This window comes from Prosopis cineraria, unplaced genomic scaffold (genome assembly GCF_029017545.1).
Source record: "Prosopis cineraria cultivar Desert tree isolate PC_DT_omini unplaced genomic scaffold, ASM2901754v1 PC10, whole genome shotgun sequence".
NCBI classification, from domain to species: domain Eukaryota; kingdom Viridiplantae; phylum Streptophyta; class Magnoliopsida; order Fabales; family Fabaceae; genus Prosopis; species Prosopis cineraria.
Genome location: NW_026555341.1, coordinates 5,295,936 through 5,313,630, shown reverse-complemented (window position 1 = coordinate 5,313,630; position 17,695 = coordinate 5,295,936). Strand labels below are relative to the sequence as shown.

General features: G+C 35.8%; 3 protein-coding genes and 1 pseudogene across 5 annotated transcripts; 1 reads left to right on the top strand and 3 right to left on the bottom strand.

Moving 5' to 3' along the window:
• Nucleotides 1-4,126: 4,126 nt before the first annotated feature.
• On the top strand, nt 4,127-5,891 carry LOC129322012 (G-type lectin S-receptor-like serine/threonine-protein kinase LECRK2; annotated as a pseudogene).
• Nucleotides 5,892-6,515: 624 nt separating this feature from the next.
• On the bottom strand, nt 6,516-10,364 carry LOC129322145 (ubiquitin carboxyl-terminal hydrolase 3). 2 transcript variants are annotated; one of them, XM_054968228.1, is made up of 9 exons: nt 10,204-10,364; nt 9,387-9,518; nt 9,232-9,270; nt 8,848-8,953; nt 8,691-8,749; nt 8,495-8,569; nt 7,595-7,643; nt 7,431-7,507; nt 6,516-6,865 (listed from the first exon to the last, which is right to left on the bottom strand). In XM_054968228.1, exons 1-9 carry the CDS (start codon nt 10,267-10,269, stop codon nt 6,767-6,769), a joined length of 702 nt encoding a protein of 233 aa, XP_054824203.1. In that variant the 5' UTR covers nt 10,270-10,364; the 3' UTR covers nt 6,516-6,766. The 2 variants fall into 2 exon arrangements, with proteins under 2 accessions (XP_054824203.1, XP_054824204.1); XM_054968229.1 differs by having other exon boundaries at nt 8,848-8,950.
• A 716-nt stretch (nt 10,365-11,080) lies between these two features.
• On the bottom strand, nt 11,081-13,895 carry LOC129322144 (probable enoyl-CoA hydratase 2, mitochondrial). The gene is made up of 8 exons (XM_054968227.1): nt 13,563-13,895; nt 13,236-13,405; nt 12,949-13,023; nt 12,659-12,749; nt 12,492-12,543; nt 11,835-11,938; nt 11,665-11,741; nt 11,081-11,572 (listed from the first exon to the last, which is right to left on the bottom strand). Exons 1-8 carry the CDS (start codon nt 13,786-13,788, stop codon nt 11,393-11,395), a joined length of 975 nt encoding a protein of 324 aa, XP_054824202.1. The 5' UTR covers nt 13,789-13,895; the 3' UTR covers nt 11,081-11,392.
• A 498-nt stretch (nt 13,896-14,393) lies between these two features.
• LOC129323096 (uncharacterized) lies at nt 14,394-17,300 on the bottom strand. Of its 2 annotated transcripts, none has more exons than XM_054969651.1 (6): nt 17,129-17,300; nt 16,878-16,914; nt 16,416-16,657; nt 16,250-16,289; nt 15,911-16,149; nt 14,394-15,278 (listed from the first exon to the last, which is right to left on the bottom strand). In XM_054969651.1, the coding sequence occupies exons 1-6, from the start codon at nt 17,165-17,167 to the stop codon at nt 14,619-14,621; spliced, it is 1,257 nt and encodes a 418-aa protein (XP_054825626.1). In that variant the 5' UTR covers nt 17,168-17,300; the 3' UTR covers nt 14,394-14,618. The 2 variants fall into 2 exon arrangements, with proteins under 2 accessions (XP_054825626.1, XP_054825627.1); XM_054969652.1 differs by having other exon boundaries at nt 17,011-17,133.
• Between the last annotated feature and the right edge of the window lie 395 nt (nt 17,301-17,695).

The following is a 17,695-nucleotide window of genomic DNA, read 5'->3' as shown; positions in this document are numbered from 1 at the left end:
GCCTATGATTGCTATATGGAGGGAAGAATAGACATTATGGTAGAGAAGGATGAGGAGGCCATTGCTAACATAGGAAGGCTAAAGAAGTGGGTGATGATAGCGATGTGGTACATTTAAGAGAATCCAAAATTAAGGCCTACCATGAAGACAGTGATGCAGATGTTAGAAGGCTTTATTGATGTCCCAAATCCACCCTTGCCTTCGTCCTTCACCTCAATAACTTGAGGGATGATGTTTTGGAAACAAGAGTTCTATGCCAAGTATTATCACTATTGTAATAAGTGACTACTTGTCAATTAACATTCATCACATCTTTTTCTTTCTATGTAGTTCATAATTCTTATCATTGCAAATGATTATTTGTTTGTTAGGGATGTGCATGGTTTTGTTATCTATAGTTATACTTTTTTTTTAATTTGTTTAACAAAGTCTGCTAGAATTATAATCCTTTTGTTAGTTTGTTAATAGTTGAATAGTACTTGTTTTTGTGACTTATATATGTAGTTTGCAAGTCTTTTTAAGAAATACATGTGCATTTAAGATCTCATGATCTCACCAGTTTTCTGTTCATCCGAAAGCATTTGTTTATTAGAGAATGTCTTTATTAAGGTTTAAAAAATTGGACCGGATCCGTACCAACTAGTTCTACAAAGAAATGGTCCAATGTTTGATTTGGTATAGTGTAAGTAGCAATGGTCCAATGAACTAGTCAATGGGTTAATGAATTGGTGCTATTTATTAATATATACGCCAGTAGATTGACCGATCTATATGGTTAAAGAAAAATGAAAAGATCCCCAAAAATGTAGAAACTTATAGCTGAAGGTGACGGACACTGTTTGAAAAGGAAGAACAAAGGAAACAATAAGGGAGAAAGGGAATTTCGCCCAACAAAAATAAAAGAGAAAGGGAAAGAATAAAAGTTAAAAAGAGGTACCAAGAAAATATTATTGTTTTTTTAAATGCCATGGAGAATGATAAATTAATATTGTAGAGAAATAAGTGGAGTGCCGGCTAGACAAAGGCGCAAGGCGGAGAGATCATGCACAAGTTTAAAAATTTCAAACCCCATCATAATCTACTTATCAAAAGAACATCTCACTTGCTAGGAGCATAACTATTCAATTTAATTTAACAATTGTTAGAGATGATTATTTTATTGTTTCTAATTTTTTTTTTCAAAAAATATATTTTAATAATTTTTAAGTATTAATAAAATTTAATAATTATAATCAAAGCATTCATTAAGTGAGTGGATTTAGATCACTCATCAAATCCAAAATGAAAATTAATATCTCTATTAACTCCATCCATCCCCTCAACTAAAAAAAAATATGGTTATTATTTAGCACCTTGTGCTTTCTACTCTGAATCTCTAATCCATATTTATCTTTAATGTTAATATGATGAAACATTACTTTATAATCTTTCTTTTTGAAACTTTATATATAGATATTTTTAATCTTTTTCTTTCCATAGGGTTCGTGATAGTTTTTGTTTTTTAACTAAATTGTTAGGAATTTGATTTTTAACTCTCATGCATAGAACGAGCCTAGTTGAGGGAACTTTACCTTTTATCCTTGATACTCCAATAGAAATTAGTCCATATTGTCCTAAAACAAAAAAATTACATGAGCTATTTTTGCTAGACAGGTCCACTTATCTTTGCCGTGCTCATTATTCCATCCTAGCTTTTCCATTCTAAAATTACGTGCAAGAGTAAGACTATTTTCAATTATGAGCCACACCTTTCCAACCATTTGATTTGTGCTTAAGCCCACCTTTGAATTATTCTCTCTGTGCCAAACAATCTTCTTTCCTTTGATTTGACCAAAAATAATTGATAGTGAAACAACCCCAGCTCGGAATTTATATTTAACCAGGTCCTACCATAGGAAAAAAAAAGAATAACTTAACTATCATGGTAGAAAAAGAACTATCCTTACTTCTATCATAATATTTAAAGCAAGCCTAGTTAATTAACATGAGCTCCTACTATAGTAAGAAACCATAGCAAAAAAAAAAAAGGTTAAAAGTATTGATTTCATAATAAAATTATAATTAATTAACTATCCACATCTACAGTAGTAGAAAAGAAATAACCCTACACAGTTATAGCTCAGATAAATGATAAAGAAAATAATAAATAAAAACAAAAACAAATGAAAGGTATACTCATGCCTCCAGTCAAATCTCCTTAACTTAGGGCCCAAAGACTAAAAGAACAATACAATCCAATACGAAAATAAATATCAATTAAATAAATACAATGTCTAAGCTAGGTGGCCTTAGGTGTGGTACGAGCTTCTTCCTCTAAGGCCATAGATCTCATGAAGTTGGTAGTCTCTAATTCTATTCCCTTCCGTGAACTCCGCTATTGCTTCCTACAGTAATTAAGAAAGATGTGAGACAATGTCGCAATAACCTCTCAAAGGTTATGGTGTATCATGGCTTTTCACTTCATATGGATAGTCATGACAAGGAAATTCTAAGTGTGTCTCAATTTAAAGCAACAATCCCTACTAGCTAGCATGCTTGAGAAGGTTTTCTCTAATATATAACTATCTCATAGATAACACAAACATGCTAGAAAAGTTTCATTAATAACACAAGAATTGAGATGAAAGATGTGAAAATCCATCAACCTTATCTAGTAATTCAAGTATATACTATCTAGAGAACATCAATGATATCAAATCAATATTATAGTCAAAAAATATAAACAATTTGAAGGACAATATTAAATGATTAAAAGTCCATTTTATTTCATATTAAATTATTCCTTATTTCCTCAAGTTGAAGCCTTTATGCAAAAGGAGCTATAACTTAGCCAAAAGCTTCGTTACTCCATATTAAGCTTAGCTTCCCCCTTCAATCGAAAGGGGTGCCCAAAAAGATATGGAACTTATTCCAAACCCAGTCAAAGAAATTGGGTAGTTTGGGCATAGAATAAATAACATTCTTTTCAAATGGGAACCAAGTTTTCACTATTAAATAAATAAATATTATTTAAAATAAAATTAAATTAGAGTTATAGAGTATTCAAAAATATAAGATATCAATCGTTTGAAAAACATTGAAGAAAATGGGTAAAACATGTCATTTCACAAAATTTTAGATCATTCGCCATAGCCAACGATGCATTCATCACAATAGATCACGTTGAAGCTAATTTAGTATATATAATAGGCAACGTTCTATACATCAATAGTAAAGGTAATTTTCTTTGAATTTTAAAGTTCTGGGTCTACTATGCTATTAGTGCAATAGTTTAGGATCTGTGGTGCTTATTAACAAATGACACATCAACATTTTGACAGGAGCCTACTAAATAATAGTAACGATGTTAAGTATAAGTTAACGGTGGGGTAATTTGCTATAAATTTAAAAACTTATGATCCATTTTACACATTTTAAAAGTTCAAGATCAGGGCTTTATTCACATCATACTTCAGAGTTTAGAATGCTCGTTAACCTTATATTATTATTTTTTGTGGAAACTTGAAATTCCCAAATATAATTTATTCACTATTTATCAAGATTCTTTTTAAAAAAATAAATCTTAACAATATTTGGTTTCAATATAATTTAAATAATATTAAATGTAATTTCAAAAAAAGTTAAGATCTTATTTATTTAATGTCACTCAACCTTGTGAATTTCTCTTTCCTCTAAAATATATCTTGAAATCAAATCTTAATATTTTATTTTAAAAACGATTTTATCTTATTTTTAAATTTAAAAATAATTTTAAGGGATTTTCTGGAGATGAAGGATGTTATAAATAGGCCTAAAATATATATTTTTAAGGAATAGTAGTAACTAGAGCAATAGCCTCATATAACAATATTGCATAGCTTTTAATTTTTTTTTAAAAATACATGTTCATTAAATTATGCCATAAAATAATAGAACATGCAGTATACTATAAATCAAGGAGAAAAGGTTTATTCTAAAAAAAAATTGTATAATTAAAATTTAGGGTTGCACAACCAACCTCAATCTAAATTGGAGAAACCTAGTCCAGTTCAGTCTAAGTAAAAAATGACTAGACCAAAATAGAAAAACCAAATTGATCTTCGGGCTAGACCAAACTCTAGATCGAGTGTCCAAACCAGTCAGTTTCATGAATATATATATATATATATATATAATTTCAAAGATTGCTTTTCCTTTACGCTGTAAGGGTCTTCTTCCTCCAATTTCTTGCGCTGCTTCTACACAAAAAGCCCCACCTTTCCCTTTGACTATTCTAGAATCAAAAAGCAATCCAGAAGAGGTGTATGAGATGAAGACTTTGCAAAATATGAATTGGCCTGGCGGAGATTATGAAAGGCTGATCAATTTCACAGAGGATGAATGTAGAAGATCTTGCTTGAATGATTGTAATTGTGTAGCTGCTATTTTCAACAACGTAGATACCTGTTGGAAGAAAAGACCGCCCCTTTCTAATGGAGTACTACCTACCAGTGGCGGTGTTGGAACTACAACTCTAATGAAAATAAGAATTCGACCAATGGGTGACAATAATCAGGCTATGAAAAAGGAAGATCAGGTCCGTTATGCTCTTTAGGGTCTCCTGTTGGCTCCCTTGTCATGAATACTTTATTAGTAGCCACAATTGTTTCAATTATTCTCTCGAAGTCAAAAAAGGCTACTCAAGTTTCAACTCTTGCTGAAACAAATATGCACTCTTTCACGTATCAAGCATTGAAAGAGGCAACACACGAGTTCAATGAAGAAGTAGGAAGGGGTTCATTTGGCATTGTGTACAAAGGAACACTCAAGTCAACAACCGATACTGCTATTGCGGTGAAGAGATTGGATAGAATAGCTCAAGAACGTGAGAAGGAATTTAAGAATGAATTGAGTGCTATTGGAAAAACATGCCACAAGAACTTGGTTAGGTTGATTGGGTTCTGTGATGAGGGAGTTCATAGAATTCTAGTATACGAGTTCATGAGCAATGGTTCTCTTGCAGATATTCTCTTTGAAAAATCCAAGCCCCTTTGGAATATGAGGGTTAACTTTGCTTTTGGAATTGCAAGAGGATTGTTTTACTTACATGAAGAGTGTGACACTCCTATTATTCATTGTGATATCAAACCTCAAAATATATTGATTGATGAATATTTGAGGGCAAAAATCTCAGATTTTGGGTTGGCCAAGTTGCTGTATTCTAATAAGAGCCGAACCCATACAATGATAAGAGGAACGAGAGGATATGTAACATCAGAATGGTTCAAAAATATTCCAGTGACAGCTAAAGTGGATGTGTATAGCTATGGCGTGATGCTGTTGGAGATAATTTGTTGTAGAAGAAGCGTGGAAATGGATCTAGAAGATGAATTGGAGGAGAACAAGGTGATACTAACAGATTAGGCTTATGATTGCCATACAGAGCGAAGAATAGACATTTTGGTAGAGAATGACAAGGAGGCCATTGCTGATATAGGGAGGTTAAAGAAATGGGTGATGATAGCAATATGGTGCATTCAAGAGAATCCAGAAATAAGGCCTACCATGAAGATTGTGATGCAAATGTTGGAAGGCCTTGTTGATGTTCCACATCCTCCATCGCCTTCATCCTTCACCTCAACAGTTTGAGGGTCGCAGCTACGGAGGAGTCTTATGGCAGACACTATCACCGTAAATGAATTGCTTCTTGATGTCAACAAACATCCGGGGTTTTTTTTTTCCCTATGTCGTTCATAATGATTGTCATTACAGTTAATCATTTGTTTAAGTCATGTGCATGGTTTTGTCGTCTGAATGTCTTAACTAAAAGAATAAACTTTCTGTTTTGTTAAGAGGTGATGTTAATTTAATATGTTCTTGTGAGTTGTGACACTAACAAAGTATGTATGTATCTCTAAAAATGTGTTTAAGCCCCCGCAGCCTCACCACTTGGTGCTTCCTTTTGTTTTTGTTTTTTTTCCCCCGTATGACCGCTTTACTTTGTTCTGCCTTAATGTTTTCGCTAAGTGGAGAACGTTTATATCTGGATAGCATGCTTTAGAAAAGATATCAGGCAAGATATTCGGAGAATATAACAATTCTCTAACGTTTTTACCAATTTCGATTTTCGGTAGACCCAAATATGAGACTGATGATGAGCAATAAATTGGCTAAATTTCACATCAAATATTTTGATGGTGGCAACTGGGGAGAAGGAGACAGAAGTCCGTTGGCAGTCTGTTTGTTACTTCACTGGACTTCGATCCTAATGTTGTTCAATATGGTTGTCATTGTGACCCGTTTTTGTCTGTCAGGCATTTTCTCTTCGTCCGTCAGCCGTGCTTCTAGAATACGTTCCACTACGTATACAGAAAAATAACAAGACTTTTTTTTTTCTTTGCCTGAAAAAGTAACAGTAATTTGAGGTTGGGTTTTTACATACGCTGATCGGAAAATAATAATTCGGCTAATCATTTGCCGCCGTGGACTGCAGACCCTTTTAAAAAAAAAACAAAAAACAAAATAAAGGTCTTCGAGTAATTGATTAATACACAAGAAAACAAAATCAATCCCGCTTAGGTAAGTTGACTTTTAAAATATCATTTGTAGGTTCATCTTGCCCAACAAGCAGGCACTGCGCTAATCTACAGGAGGGAAGTGATCTTGCTAGATCATTATGTATGAAAACACAACATCTGAGTACATGCACAAGCGAAGTGAGTAAAGAGTTCCTTGAATGCCGAGGATATCAAAAAGATTACACATAACTGGGTTCACCCAAGACCCAAGATACCCAGAACCTTCATCCTTACTTCCCATCTCCAGATTTCTTTGAAACGACAATGACATTGAAGTTAAGAGAGTCAGGATTTTTCTGGATCACGCCCTGTATGACTTTAGCTGCATCCTGTTGTGGAACAAGCAACAAATTAGTGATTCAAAAATTGAGCAGTTTTTCACCCAAATAAAAACTGAATATTTCCCACATAACAGCATGTTCCGTGTGTAATGAAGACAAATAAGCAACATGAATGGCAGAAAAGCCAGCAAATTGTTCCATGATCGGGATATCGAAACAGACACGATTCAAGGGCTGAAATGTTCACATCAAAGCTTAATAAAATAGGCTGAAGGTTCATCAAATTTTGATAACATTGCACTGGAGAGGCGTATGCAAGGCATATGGCATATGTAGAGGGAGAAAGGTAAAGGGAGAGAGTCTCCAGATACCAATTTAAAGTACCAGGAACTCTATTCCACCAAGTTGTTCTTCTCATGTCAAGTGAGAATCCAAAGCCCTCTCAGTAGACAAAAATACATTTGTCACTTGTGTTTGTATATTTGCATACGTGTTTTTATATATAATTTAAATATATTTGGCAAACAAACTCCATCCTTTCCCAAATACGAAACTTTCTGCAGCCAAAGAAAAGATTAAAGATATTTTGGTTATGGGACGCAATGATATTTACCCTCAATAGAGTATTTGGTGAGGATTGACCATGAGATATAGGTCCTGACTTTCTTCCATCAAGCTCATAAAGTTCACCTGCATATGACACAATTTGCGCATAACTTTTCCTACTGTTTCCACTTCTTAATAATACAATTAAAATCAACTATATCAAGAAAGTACCATCCACACAAGCAAAGCAGATGAAATGAGCGTTCACATCAACCAATGCCTGCATAAAAAATAAAAAATAACAAGGTAAGATAAGGAGAAAACAAATTACTTGAAGAGCCTAGCATCAATATAGTCAATTAACATTTCACATCCCCTGGTCATCCATACTCTTTGGCGGAATCACAGAGAGTATAATGTCTTGCTTGAGAGGCAACCATAGGAGTATGACATACGATAAGTGTCTTCTTCCAATTTGCATTCATTTCATTCCTTAACTATTTGCGGAAAATATTTTTCTCGATCCCAATAGTTTGAAACAAGCACTAAAATTGTTTACTATTCATAAATCAAACTACATCAAACTATTACACTGTGACAAAGTGAAAAATTTAAATGGTTATTTAATTAATTTGTATAAGTTCTGCCACTCACTTCCTTCTCCACAATCCACTTATATTGGGAATAAGATCTTCAAATTAAAACCATATTTTCACACCTTGACTAACTGCTGTTTGTTTAAACTCATGTGGGGTCTTCCTTTCTATGCACGATAAAAACTAAAAGCATATATCAACTTTCCCATGGTTAACCATCTAATATTCTAGACTATTTTAACTTGTTTCTAAATCCATTAGTAGTCTGCCACACAAAAACTAGGAATATTCTGCCCCAAATTGCCATATTCAAACTTCCAATATCCCTTATCACAGAAGAAAACTCAAAGCAACTTGCATTGTTTTCAGATATTAATAATTACCTTACCACATCTGAATATTAATATAACAAGGGTGGCAAACAAGCTACAACAATACAGGAGAATCTTTTGAGGACATGAATATCAATCTTAAACCGCTGCACCGTCTAATGTCACATCATTCCCCATTTAATGCTGCTTCATGAATAAATTACCTCTGTATCACCAGCAGTGGCAGCTACTGAATGAGCAACTTCCATTTCTCTGTCATTCTCAAGAAATGCTGCACGCTATATAATATAAAAGTAAGAGAATGCTAAATCATCATAAAATTGCCTTATCAACTGCCTATGCCTGCATAAGTGGGCAGTATGAGGGGAAAACAAAGGAGGGGTAGGAGGGATGTCAAACCTGTAATGGGTCCATGCTTGCAGTAGCTTTGAAGAACCTATCAAAGAATGATCCCTCAGCTGAAATAAGCAAAAGCAATAAGAATAACAGTTCGTGAGAAGTAACACTTGGTGTAATAACTACTTAAACAGGGGCAGACTAGTTATTGCAAACTTACTAAGTTTGATCTCAGATGTTATGTTCCCAAGAGCATGAAGAAGTCCTATGGTACCACAAGCATTTCCCACAGTTTGCTTCATAAAATATACTCTAGTGTTGTGCTGCTACATAAATAAAACAAATAAGCTATAGTTCAAACATACAGTTTTGATGAAACTGAAACCAAATCAATAGCACCACATATGCCACTCAAAAGTACAGCTTCTTGAGCTATTTTAGTAGGTAATGGAACATGTAAACTGGTGTGCATGCAGCGCAGTGAAAAAATATATGTGACTCTTCCAAGCGGAATATAAATACTCCAAATTAGACGAAACGAATGGTGAAATGTCACAGGATGTATGTTTTTAGAGAAAGCATATATACACATCTATTCACTCACCTTTTTTTCATTTTCCTGTTGCAACCGCTCTTCCTCGGTCTGATAAGAAACGAAAGCAGGCGCAATAGTTCATTAAAAAGCATACATGCAGTACAGATATAATTAACGTCAACAAAAACTATTTGTTACAGAGGTCTGATCCGTATGAAAATAACCTTTGAGGTTAAGGGATAAAGAAAAAGCACAGCAAGTACAGGCTCGGGAACCATTTCCAGTAGTTGTTCATCCAGACCATACACATCATAGCACTCTGCCTCGTTTTCTGGAAGGCCCAGTCCCCAAAGGAACTGCAAATCATTGAAATTAAATACGTAATTAATCATCAGTTTTTGGGTAAAACAGAAAGGCACACGGAGTGAGTCTAAGATCTCCAGCAAAATAATTAAAACCCTCGCCACTAGATTCACTTTCATCATTTTTTATATCAAGAGAATGTAATGCAAGAAACTACACTTCTGTAAAATCAGGGGGGAAATGTCAAAGAAAAGGTTAGTTCACAGATTTAAAGCAAATAATTGTCTTAACTCCTAATCTGAGTATGTCATTAAGTTGCTATATAACATCCGTGATGAATAATCATGAAGTTAAATTTTCATATTTGTGTTTTCAAAGCTTACATCATGCTTTCAAGTCCAAATAGGGATAGATTCTTCCAGCGGCCTATTAGCTATAACACGGAGATCCAAGTCGAAACTCGAAACACGAAAGATGCTCAATCTTGTCGCCTAACTAAGCAAAAAAGGTGCTCAATCTTCTACACCAATTTCTTGAACATTAATCTCAGAATTTATTTGCGGACAAAAAACTCTCACAACGAAATAAAAACGTAACAGACGTTTCAAATTTGGCGATAACAAGAAACGAGCTCGAACTAAACTAAAACTGTTCTCGGACATTAGTATTTTAAAAGAAAAATAAAAAGAAAGCGTGAATTGAAGGGTGGAAAGTGATAGAATAAAATGATAGGAATACCTGGTTCATCACATCAGGGTTAGCTTCGAGAGGAAGCCATCTTTTCGCAGAGGCGCTTTCGTCCATATTTCAAGTGCTCCTTCTTCTGCTGTAGACTAGAAGCAAATTTTACAGGCAGATTGGAACTCCACTTTGTTTTTCGCCTGGGCTTGCGTCTGGTATTTATAGGCCTTTGTCTATTGCTAAGCATGGGCCTAATGAAATTGGGCCCAGAAATCGACAGCGGCCAAACCCTTATACGGGTTTCTATTCCTCACATTTGCAATCAAAAAAATATAATTTTAAATTCTTATACTTTACTTATATTTTATTATAAATTTTTATATTTTTTTTATATTTTAAATTTTTACACTTCTATTTTTAAGTGTTCTAAGTTCTAAAGCAAAATATAAGAACCTAAAACCCAAATAAAATTCTGAAGACTTAGAGCAAAACGTAGGAATCCAAATATATGTTTTCCCTTCCAATTATATAGAACGTTTGTGCTAAAGTTTAATTTTTTTTTAACAATTCCAAGTCATGATATCATATTTTTAGTTAGATGATCTGATCACGAAAATTTTTATTTAATATAAGAATTTTAAAAAAATTACTTCTAAACAATTCTGGTTATATGTAAGATAATTCAATATATGTTTCACAAAGAAATTATTAGTTTGAAAATTTGGAGAACTTAAGACAGATGACATGGTTCATGCTGTCACGTTAAATAAAATATTGATGGTATTCTTAAGGCTGTCATTAATAACAATGATTTCACCACAGCAAGAATATGAATCCGCCTGGACACGCAGTAGTTTCCAAGATACCGGGTATGGAAATTAAAGAAAAAACAGGGCACTTGGTTTAGTAATTTATGCACATTGGACTATCAAACTAAAGAAAAATGTAGTTGAAATTGGATGCTTCACCGGAAATGCACATGCACTTGTTCCTTGCAAGATCCAACATTTGAAAAAAGATAAGAAACTAATTCTATAATGCCGAAAGGTTATTGGAATCTAAGGCTGAAGGGCGAATAGGGATAATTTTCCAATTTAAAGTGTTCCGCCATGATTTTATTTGTTGGTGGCCAAACCGTGATGAACGTTTAGAGTTTGCCAATTGCGATACAAATTGAGGCAATTTTTTTGGAACTGAGGGTGCGATTGGATCATTGATTGAAGCAAGAGGAGCGTGGATGTTTCTTTCATTGGCCTTCGTAGATGGGCTTGCGCTTCTCAACAAAAGCAACCAAGCCTTCCAGCCTATCTTTGGTATTCAACGTCATCTCATAGCATTCTTCTTCCAAATCTGCTGCTTCTTCTGGATTACTCACCAACAAGCCCTCCTCTATTGCTCTTTTTCCTGCCTTTATAGCTATTGGACCCTGCAACACAAAACCCCGCATTCACAATTCCTGTTCCCTCTTCCTTATCATCATCATTTCCTTTCTTTTCACTCTCACTCTCATCGTTTTACCTTGTCATTGATAACCCGAGCAACCTCCATTGCTTTTGAATAAGCTTCCCCAGCAGGAACACAGTAATTCGCTAGACCTACTCACTCACGGAATGGTGCAGTTGTTAAAAATCTTTTCTTTCAAGTGATCAAAGCAAAAATCCATAGTTAGGTTCTAGGAATAAGCATACCCAGAGATTCTGCTTCTCTGCCCCGAACCCTCCTTCCTGTCAATATCAGATCCTTTGCTATCGCCTTATTTATCAACCTGGGTAATCTTCTTGTGGCTCCAGCCCTGTCATTAACCCCACCATTCCATTATGAATTTATCTCCCAATCGCTCGATCCTACTTTCTCATCAATGTCACTTTCCCTTATCCTCAAAATTTCCTAAACCAGTGAATACTCAATTATGCTCAACCAAGCTTTACCTACCATACTTGCGGCTTTTTTGGGTTTCAAAAAGTGAAACCATTCCACCGCAAGAAAATTGATATTTAAGGATGACCAAGCAACGGGATGCTGCAGTTAATTGCAAAGACTCGTAATTTTTGCTAACAAGCAGGTTATTGGTGCATTAACTTCATGCAGATCCAGCAATATGACTATAACAAGAGGCTGCAGCATGGAGGTTAAACAGACTAATTCACCTTCTAAGGAAAAATTATAAGCGACTCAAATTCTCCACTTGGCTGTTCATTTCCCAGCATAGAACACCATGTTTTCCAATTCCCACCATAATATCTTGCAAATCTCTTTTTAAACCATTAATACTAGTGAGCATAACTGATCAGACAAATAGTTACAATATACCGATGACAATTTATAGAGTTATAGAGATAGCATACCCAGGGATTATAGCGTGTCCAGTTTCTGGCAAACCCAAGAGAGCCTCTTCTCCTGGTCATGCAAGGAAGAATACTGTTAGTGCCAATTAGTTGCGTTCCATTCCAAATACTCAAACCAATTAACAACAAATTAATGTTAAGGAAATAATCTTTAGATATAGAAGTACCGCAGATACGAAAATCACATGCCAGGGCAAGTTCAAGTCCACCACCCAATGCTGCTCCTTCAACTACAGCAATAGTTGGTATAGGAAGTGCCTGTATAAAGAGATTAAATTTTTATGGGATTTCTCTTAGTTTATAAAGATGCAAAGACAGAAATAGAATTAAACCAGAGAAAATCCATGATAGAAAATTATCTTATAAACATAGAAACGAAGGGGGTGCTACATCTGCCATTTATGTTCATGAGACAAAACTGATTATTAGAATTAACATAATTGACTCATCAACAAACCTCTAGATATGAGAATGTGGCACGAAGAGCTTTCGAATATTCCCTAACCTCAGATGCACTAAAGGTCTTGCGTTCCTGGAATCCCATTGACATAAAAATTATAAGACAAGCACGCGGTTTCTGCTACATATATATATTTATATAGGGAAAGAAATGAAAATTTTGAGCAATCTTTCCCAGTGACTATTGCTGCGAGTATATCGAAGAAAATTTAAATCACAAACAGTTTAAAATGCACTATTTATTTTTTAATCTAATTGAGATAAACAAGAAAGCTGGTTTATTACCTTAAGATCAGCCCCAGCACAGTAAACCCCAGGAACCGAACTAGTGAAAATAGCAACATTAGCCGACGAGTCCTGATGAATCAATTCTAATACATGCTTCAAGCCTCTCATCAATTTAGTGTCTATAGCATTCTTATTTTTAGGCCTGTCCAAGGTAGCCTCAAGAATCCCTGTAAAGAAAAAGGTGAAAAGGATCGGTAGTAGTAAATACACGAGAACAAGAAAGAAAAGAGGAGCCGAGACTCGGGGAAGAAGTTTACACCACCAGAACAAGAACTTAATAAACAGAACTAGGAAGTTGCAGGAATGTTAGATGGACAAGGATACCAGAATCGGAGCCGTCAAGTTTTCGAAGCTTGACATATTCAGAACCCAAAGGCTCCAAAATGAGAGTCCTTCGACTCTGGTAATGAGGGTGCCATCGATTGGGAGTGCAGGCATCAGCTTGCTGAGATGCGGCTATGAAGCTCACCCATGAAAGCTTGTCAATGGGAGTGGAAAATTGGGAGTATTTTCGACCAACAGATCTTCGCAGTGCCCTGAAAGTGTACATGTTTTAAGGTCAGAGTCTTGGGGGAAGAATCGAGGGCAAGTTCACAATGACACCGAAGAAGAAGATAGAACCCCGCAGGTTCATCTAATCTATCTAATAATAATAATATAAAAAAGGCGCACCCATATCGAGATGATTACGAAAGGAATTCCATCTTATTACGGTAATGGAGAAGGGGCAGTCGAGCATAACTATTTCACCGAATATGATCTTCGTGGGAACATGACAACTCGCAATTAATTTGAAAACTTCATATATATTATTGGACAAATGGATTCCCTCTTTTTTTATTATTATTATTATCACTGTTACCCAGATAACGATAATGGCTTTAAAAAAATCAGACATTATTTTTAGTTAGATAATTTTTTTAAAATTTTCCTTTTTGAGAATTCAAGATTTTTCTATTTTGAGTAAGACGGACTTTTTGTCAGAGTTTTCCTCGGTCGCCACTTATTTATTCCCAGAGCGGTCCCGGTTCCAAAAGGGGGTTTGGCACGAGCAAAAAAGAGCGATACCTCTTCATTTCTTTTTAATTTTAAAAATATTTTATAAATGTTATACTTTATAGAAATAATAACAAATTAGTAACATAATACCCAGGGGTTGTTGTTTGGCTCTCATTCTCACCACCGAAATGCAACTTGTCTAGCATGAACTTTGTCTATGTTGCTTGTAAACTACAGGCAGCATACGGCAGCACCAGAAAGATTTAACAGTTCATTTGACTGCTTGAAAATGGACGTGTTACTAACTACGAATTTTTTTAACTGGATCAGAACATCCCCAGACGGCCAGAGCTAGAGGCCAGACCTTAGTATGAAAAACTTTCAATTTCTATGAACCCATCGCTCAAGCCGAAGTTGCTTCAGAGCAGGCCCGATGTTTGATTTGCCCTTCCGAGGGCACTTCCATTTCCCTGTAATCTCCATGTTATTACATATTTCAATATTCGTTACTTCTGCAAGTGCCTTTCTCTTCATATCGCCTTCTTTCTTGCACGCCGTAGAATCTCTTCCCCTGTTTGTTGAATCCTGTGATGATTTCTCTCGTGTTTTCTTCCAACAGTTTTCGTCCTTTGCTCCACCGTCTCTGCTCTTCCTCGTCGTCATAAAACCGTTCATGGACCCCATATCTCCATTCTCTTTCTCTCTCAACCGAGTTGACTTCCATTCTGAGAATACGTTTGCTGAAGTTGTTGCACTCGAGCCACTATTTTCATGTTGGATCATTGCTTTTGAAATAGCTTCTTTCATATCAGTCTTCTGTAACGTATCTGGAGGCCTCTTACAATTCTTGTCCATTGACATTAGAGCGTGATCTCCTTTACACCCACCACTTCTATGACTCAAGCTCAAAGTCTCACCCTTGGCTGGATTAACATCATGTTTTGACATTCTATCTTGTGTAAATGGCTGCGGAACCTTTTCCAAATGGCCGAAAGTACTGGCAAAAGGAATACCTTCCTTCATTTCAACACTGCCATCGTCCTGTGCATCCAAACAAGAAAATTAGCATGTAAATATGGCTTGGGACATTTCATTTACCTGGATTCTTGCGTTAATTCGACCTTATTTGCTTTTAGAAACAACCTATGCATAAACAGATTGCAATGGTGGAAGAGGGAGCAAAAGGGGCATGCCCTCTTCTCGTATGATCAGCTACTTGTTAATTGTTACAATGGAGATGAAAATGAGTTCTATAGTTCTTCTCTTTCAACCTCTTCGCAGTCAGTAAACTGAATATTTGTTTTGGAGAAGGAAGAGCTTACGCCTGAAATTTTACATGTGAATCTGATGGAGTATAAATGCATGTTGACACTTGACAGTTTTCTTTTAATGAAAGGATATGGAAAACTCACATGGTACAAAAGAAAAGAGCAGGGACCAAGTGCTTAGTTTATCAGACTGTGTCAACTTCCGACCGACTTACATCCTAAAAGAGGATCAGTAAACAACACAAATTGCAAATGGAGATTATCTGCCAACCTAGCAAACCAACGTGTACATTTATTCACCAAATTATGGTCAAACCATGTCCCACATTAACACCTTAGCCCTTCACGAGGGTCTGTATTATCGCCCAAGTAATTCTGACAGATTTTGAGGTTTAGTGGAGGTACCTTGCTTGAAAGCTGATTTACCCTCGTGCTTGTATCAGACAAGCTATTATGTCTTAAAGATTCTCCTGTGTCAACATTGTCACGTAGGACTTCATGCCCATCTTTTTCTTGAAGTATGAGATTTTTTTCGTCACACTCGTTCTCTTTTGATGTAACAAATTCCTCAAAAAGGCTGCTCGTCCCGAGCATAGGAGACTCGTAAACATAGCTCGAGAACCAGTTTCTGATGTCAGGAGGCTCTGAATATACCCAAAAAAAAAAAAAGAGTTAACTCTTGGAATTGGGTTATTTCACTTTCTCCGCTTGGCTGTAAGGAAAAGCTAATTGAAGACTGCAAACCTGAAAGGAATACTGAGTCCGAGCTGAAAATATCCAGATCCTTTGACCAAATGGCAAAAGGAAAAAAAAAAATGAAAATTCCTTTTCTTAGATTAATTGTTGCAAACTAGCAATAACAAGGGATGGTATTTCTTCTTCCAATTCAGAAAGGGAGAAGAAACCCTACCTTGGCCAAAGACTGGTCTTTGTTATGCTCTACAAAACAAGTACTTGTTATTAATAGCTTCTCCCCAGCAACCATCTCATCTCCCAACCTGATTTGTGGGCAATTTACTTCTTGTTTCTCCCTCTCTTCATCTTTTTCGGACTCGTATCCTTTGAAAGCAGAATATTCGAAATCAACATTTGAATCCGGATCGGGAGATTTATACTCATAGCTTGAGAACCAGTTTCCAACATCAGGAGGCTCTGATACACCCCAAAACAGAAAAAAACAATAAATAGTGACAATATAATAGGCAAACGAAATTCATCTTTATAATTTAGGTTGGTAAATGAAACTGAATCGGCAAACTTGAATCCCAAATTCACATCTTCATTTCATTCCTACATAGATATGTGTTCTAGCAACCACGAAGTAATTGATTAAACAAGACTCGGTGAATCTATTGAAGAAGTCGATACAAACCTGACGGGAGCGAAAGCGAGAACGAAGCCCTGGAATCCTAGAACAACAAAAATAAAATACAATGAGAACAAAGGATACAGCAGCAATACGGTGTTGGGGAGCTGAGAAATGATGGGAGTAAGAAAGGATGTACTCGGAAGTGAAAAGAACTCAGTCGATCTCTTTGCTGACACTTTCTCGTAAGCCAAACAGAAAGGGAAAATCTGTTTCATGTGAGAAAGAAACGAGGTGCAGGACGGGAAAATCGGTACCTGGCAATTACGATGGGGAAGACTCGGGATTGAATCCATCAAGATGCTTCCGCCGTCCACGAAGGTCAGTTCTGGGGAGTGGAGAGACGCAGCGTAATCGTTGTCATTGAAATGCTGTACGCTACGCTATTTTTTTTCAAATTTTTTGAATATATTGGCGCCAGCGTGTTTGTCTACCGAATCGAGTTGTTTGCAAATCACCAATATTCCCTTCAAATGTAAATGTAAAATACTAAAATTTCATAACTCACGTAAAAAAAACAAATCAAAATAGGGCTATTAGCAAGGGCCCAAAAACCGATAGCAATGACAACACCAGCCCAGGTAGCACCTCACAGTGGGCCTTTCTATTTGTAAGCCCAGCTCTTCTTATTCTTTTCTATAACAAGGGAAAACGAAGCAAGACTAGTGTCCTGCTGAAGAACGATAACTAAACAGTAGAGGAAAAGATAGGATGAAATCTAACTACACAAGATGACATTTGTTTGGCAAGCAAATCCGCAGCTTCATTTGCATCACACGATATCTTGTGGGCTTCCACAGTCCAATCACGAGTTAACAAGGCTC

What these genes read in the sequence shown, in the direction of transcription:
- LOC129322145 (XM_054968228.1), bottom strand. Translation starts at nt 10,269, where the DNA reads ATGGACGAAAGCGCCTCTGCGAAAAGATGGCTTCCTCTCGAAGCTAAC. An exon ending in AACATCTGAGATCAAACTTA is followed by an intron (nt 8,750 to 8,847) that starts GTAAGTTTGCAA and finishes TGCTTATTTCAG; the next exon opens with CTGAGGGATCATTCTTTGAT. An exon ending in CACCAAATACTCTATTGAGG is followed by an intron (nt 6,866 to 7,430) that starts GTAAATATCATT and finishes GTTCCACAACAG; the next exon opens with GATGCAGCTAAAGTCATACA.
- LOC129322144 (XM_054968227.1), bottom strand. Translation starts at nt 13,788, where the DNA reads ATGTACACTTTCAGGGCACTGCGAAGATCTGTTGGTCGAAAATACTCC. An exon ending in ATGTGATTTTCGTATCTGCG is followed by an intron (nt 12,544 to 12,658) that starts GTACTTCTATAT and finishes TTGCATGACCAG; the next exon opens with GAGAAGAGGCTCTCTTGGGT. An exon ending in CAGAGAAGCAGAATCTCTGG is followed by an intron (nt 11,742 to 11,834) that starts GTATGCTTATTC and finishes GTGAGTGAGTAG; the next exon opens with GTCTAGCGAATTACTGTGTT.
- LOC129323096 (XM_054969651.1), bottom strand. Translation starts at nt 17,167, where the DNA reads ATGGATTCAATCCCGAGTCTTCCCCATCGTAATTGCCAG. An exon ending in GGACTCAGTATTCCTTTCAG is followed by an intron (nt 16,150 to 16,249) that starts GTTTGCAGTCTT and finishes GGGTATATTCAG; the next exon opens with AGCCTCCTGACATCAGAAAC. An exon ending in TAAATCAGCTTTCAAGCAAG is followed by an intron (nt 15,279 to 15,910) that starts GTACCTCCACTA and finishes TTGGATGCACAG; the next exon opens with GACGATGGCAGTGTTGAAAT.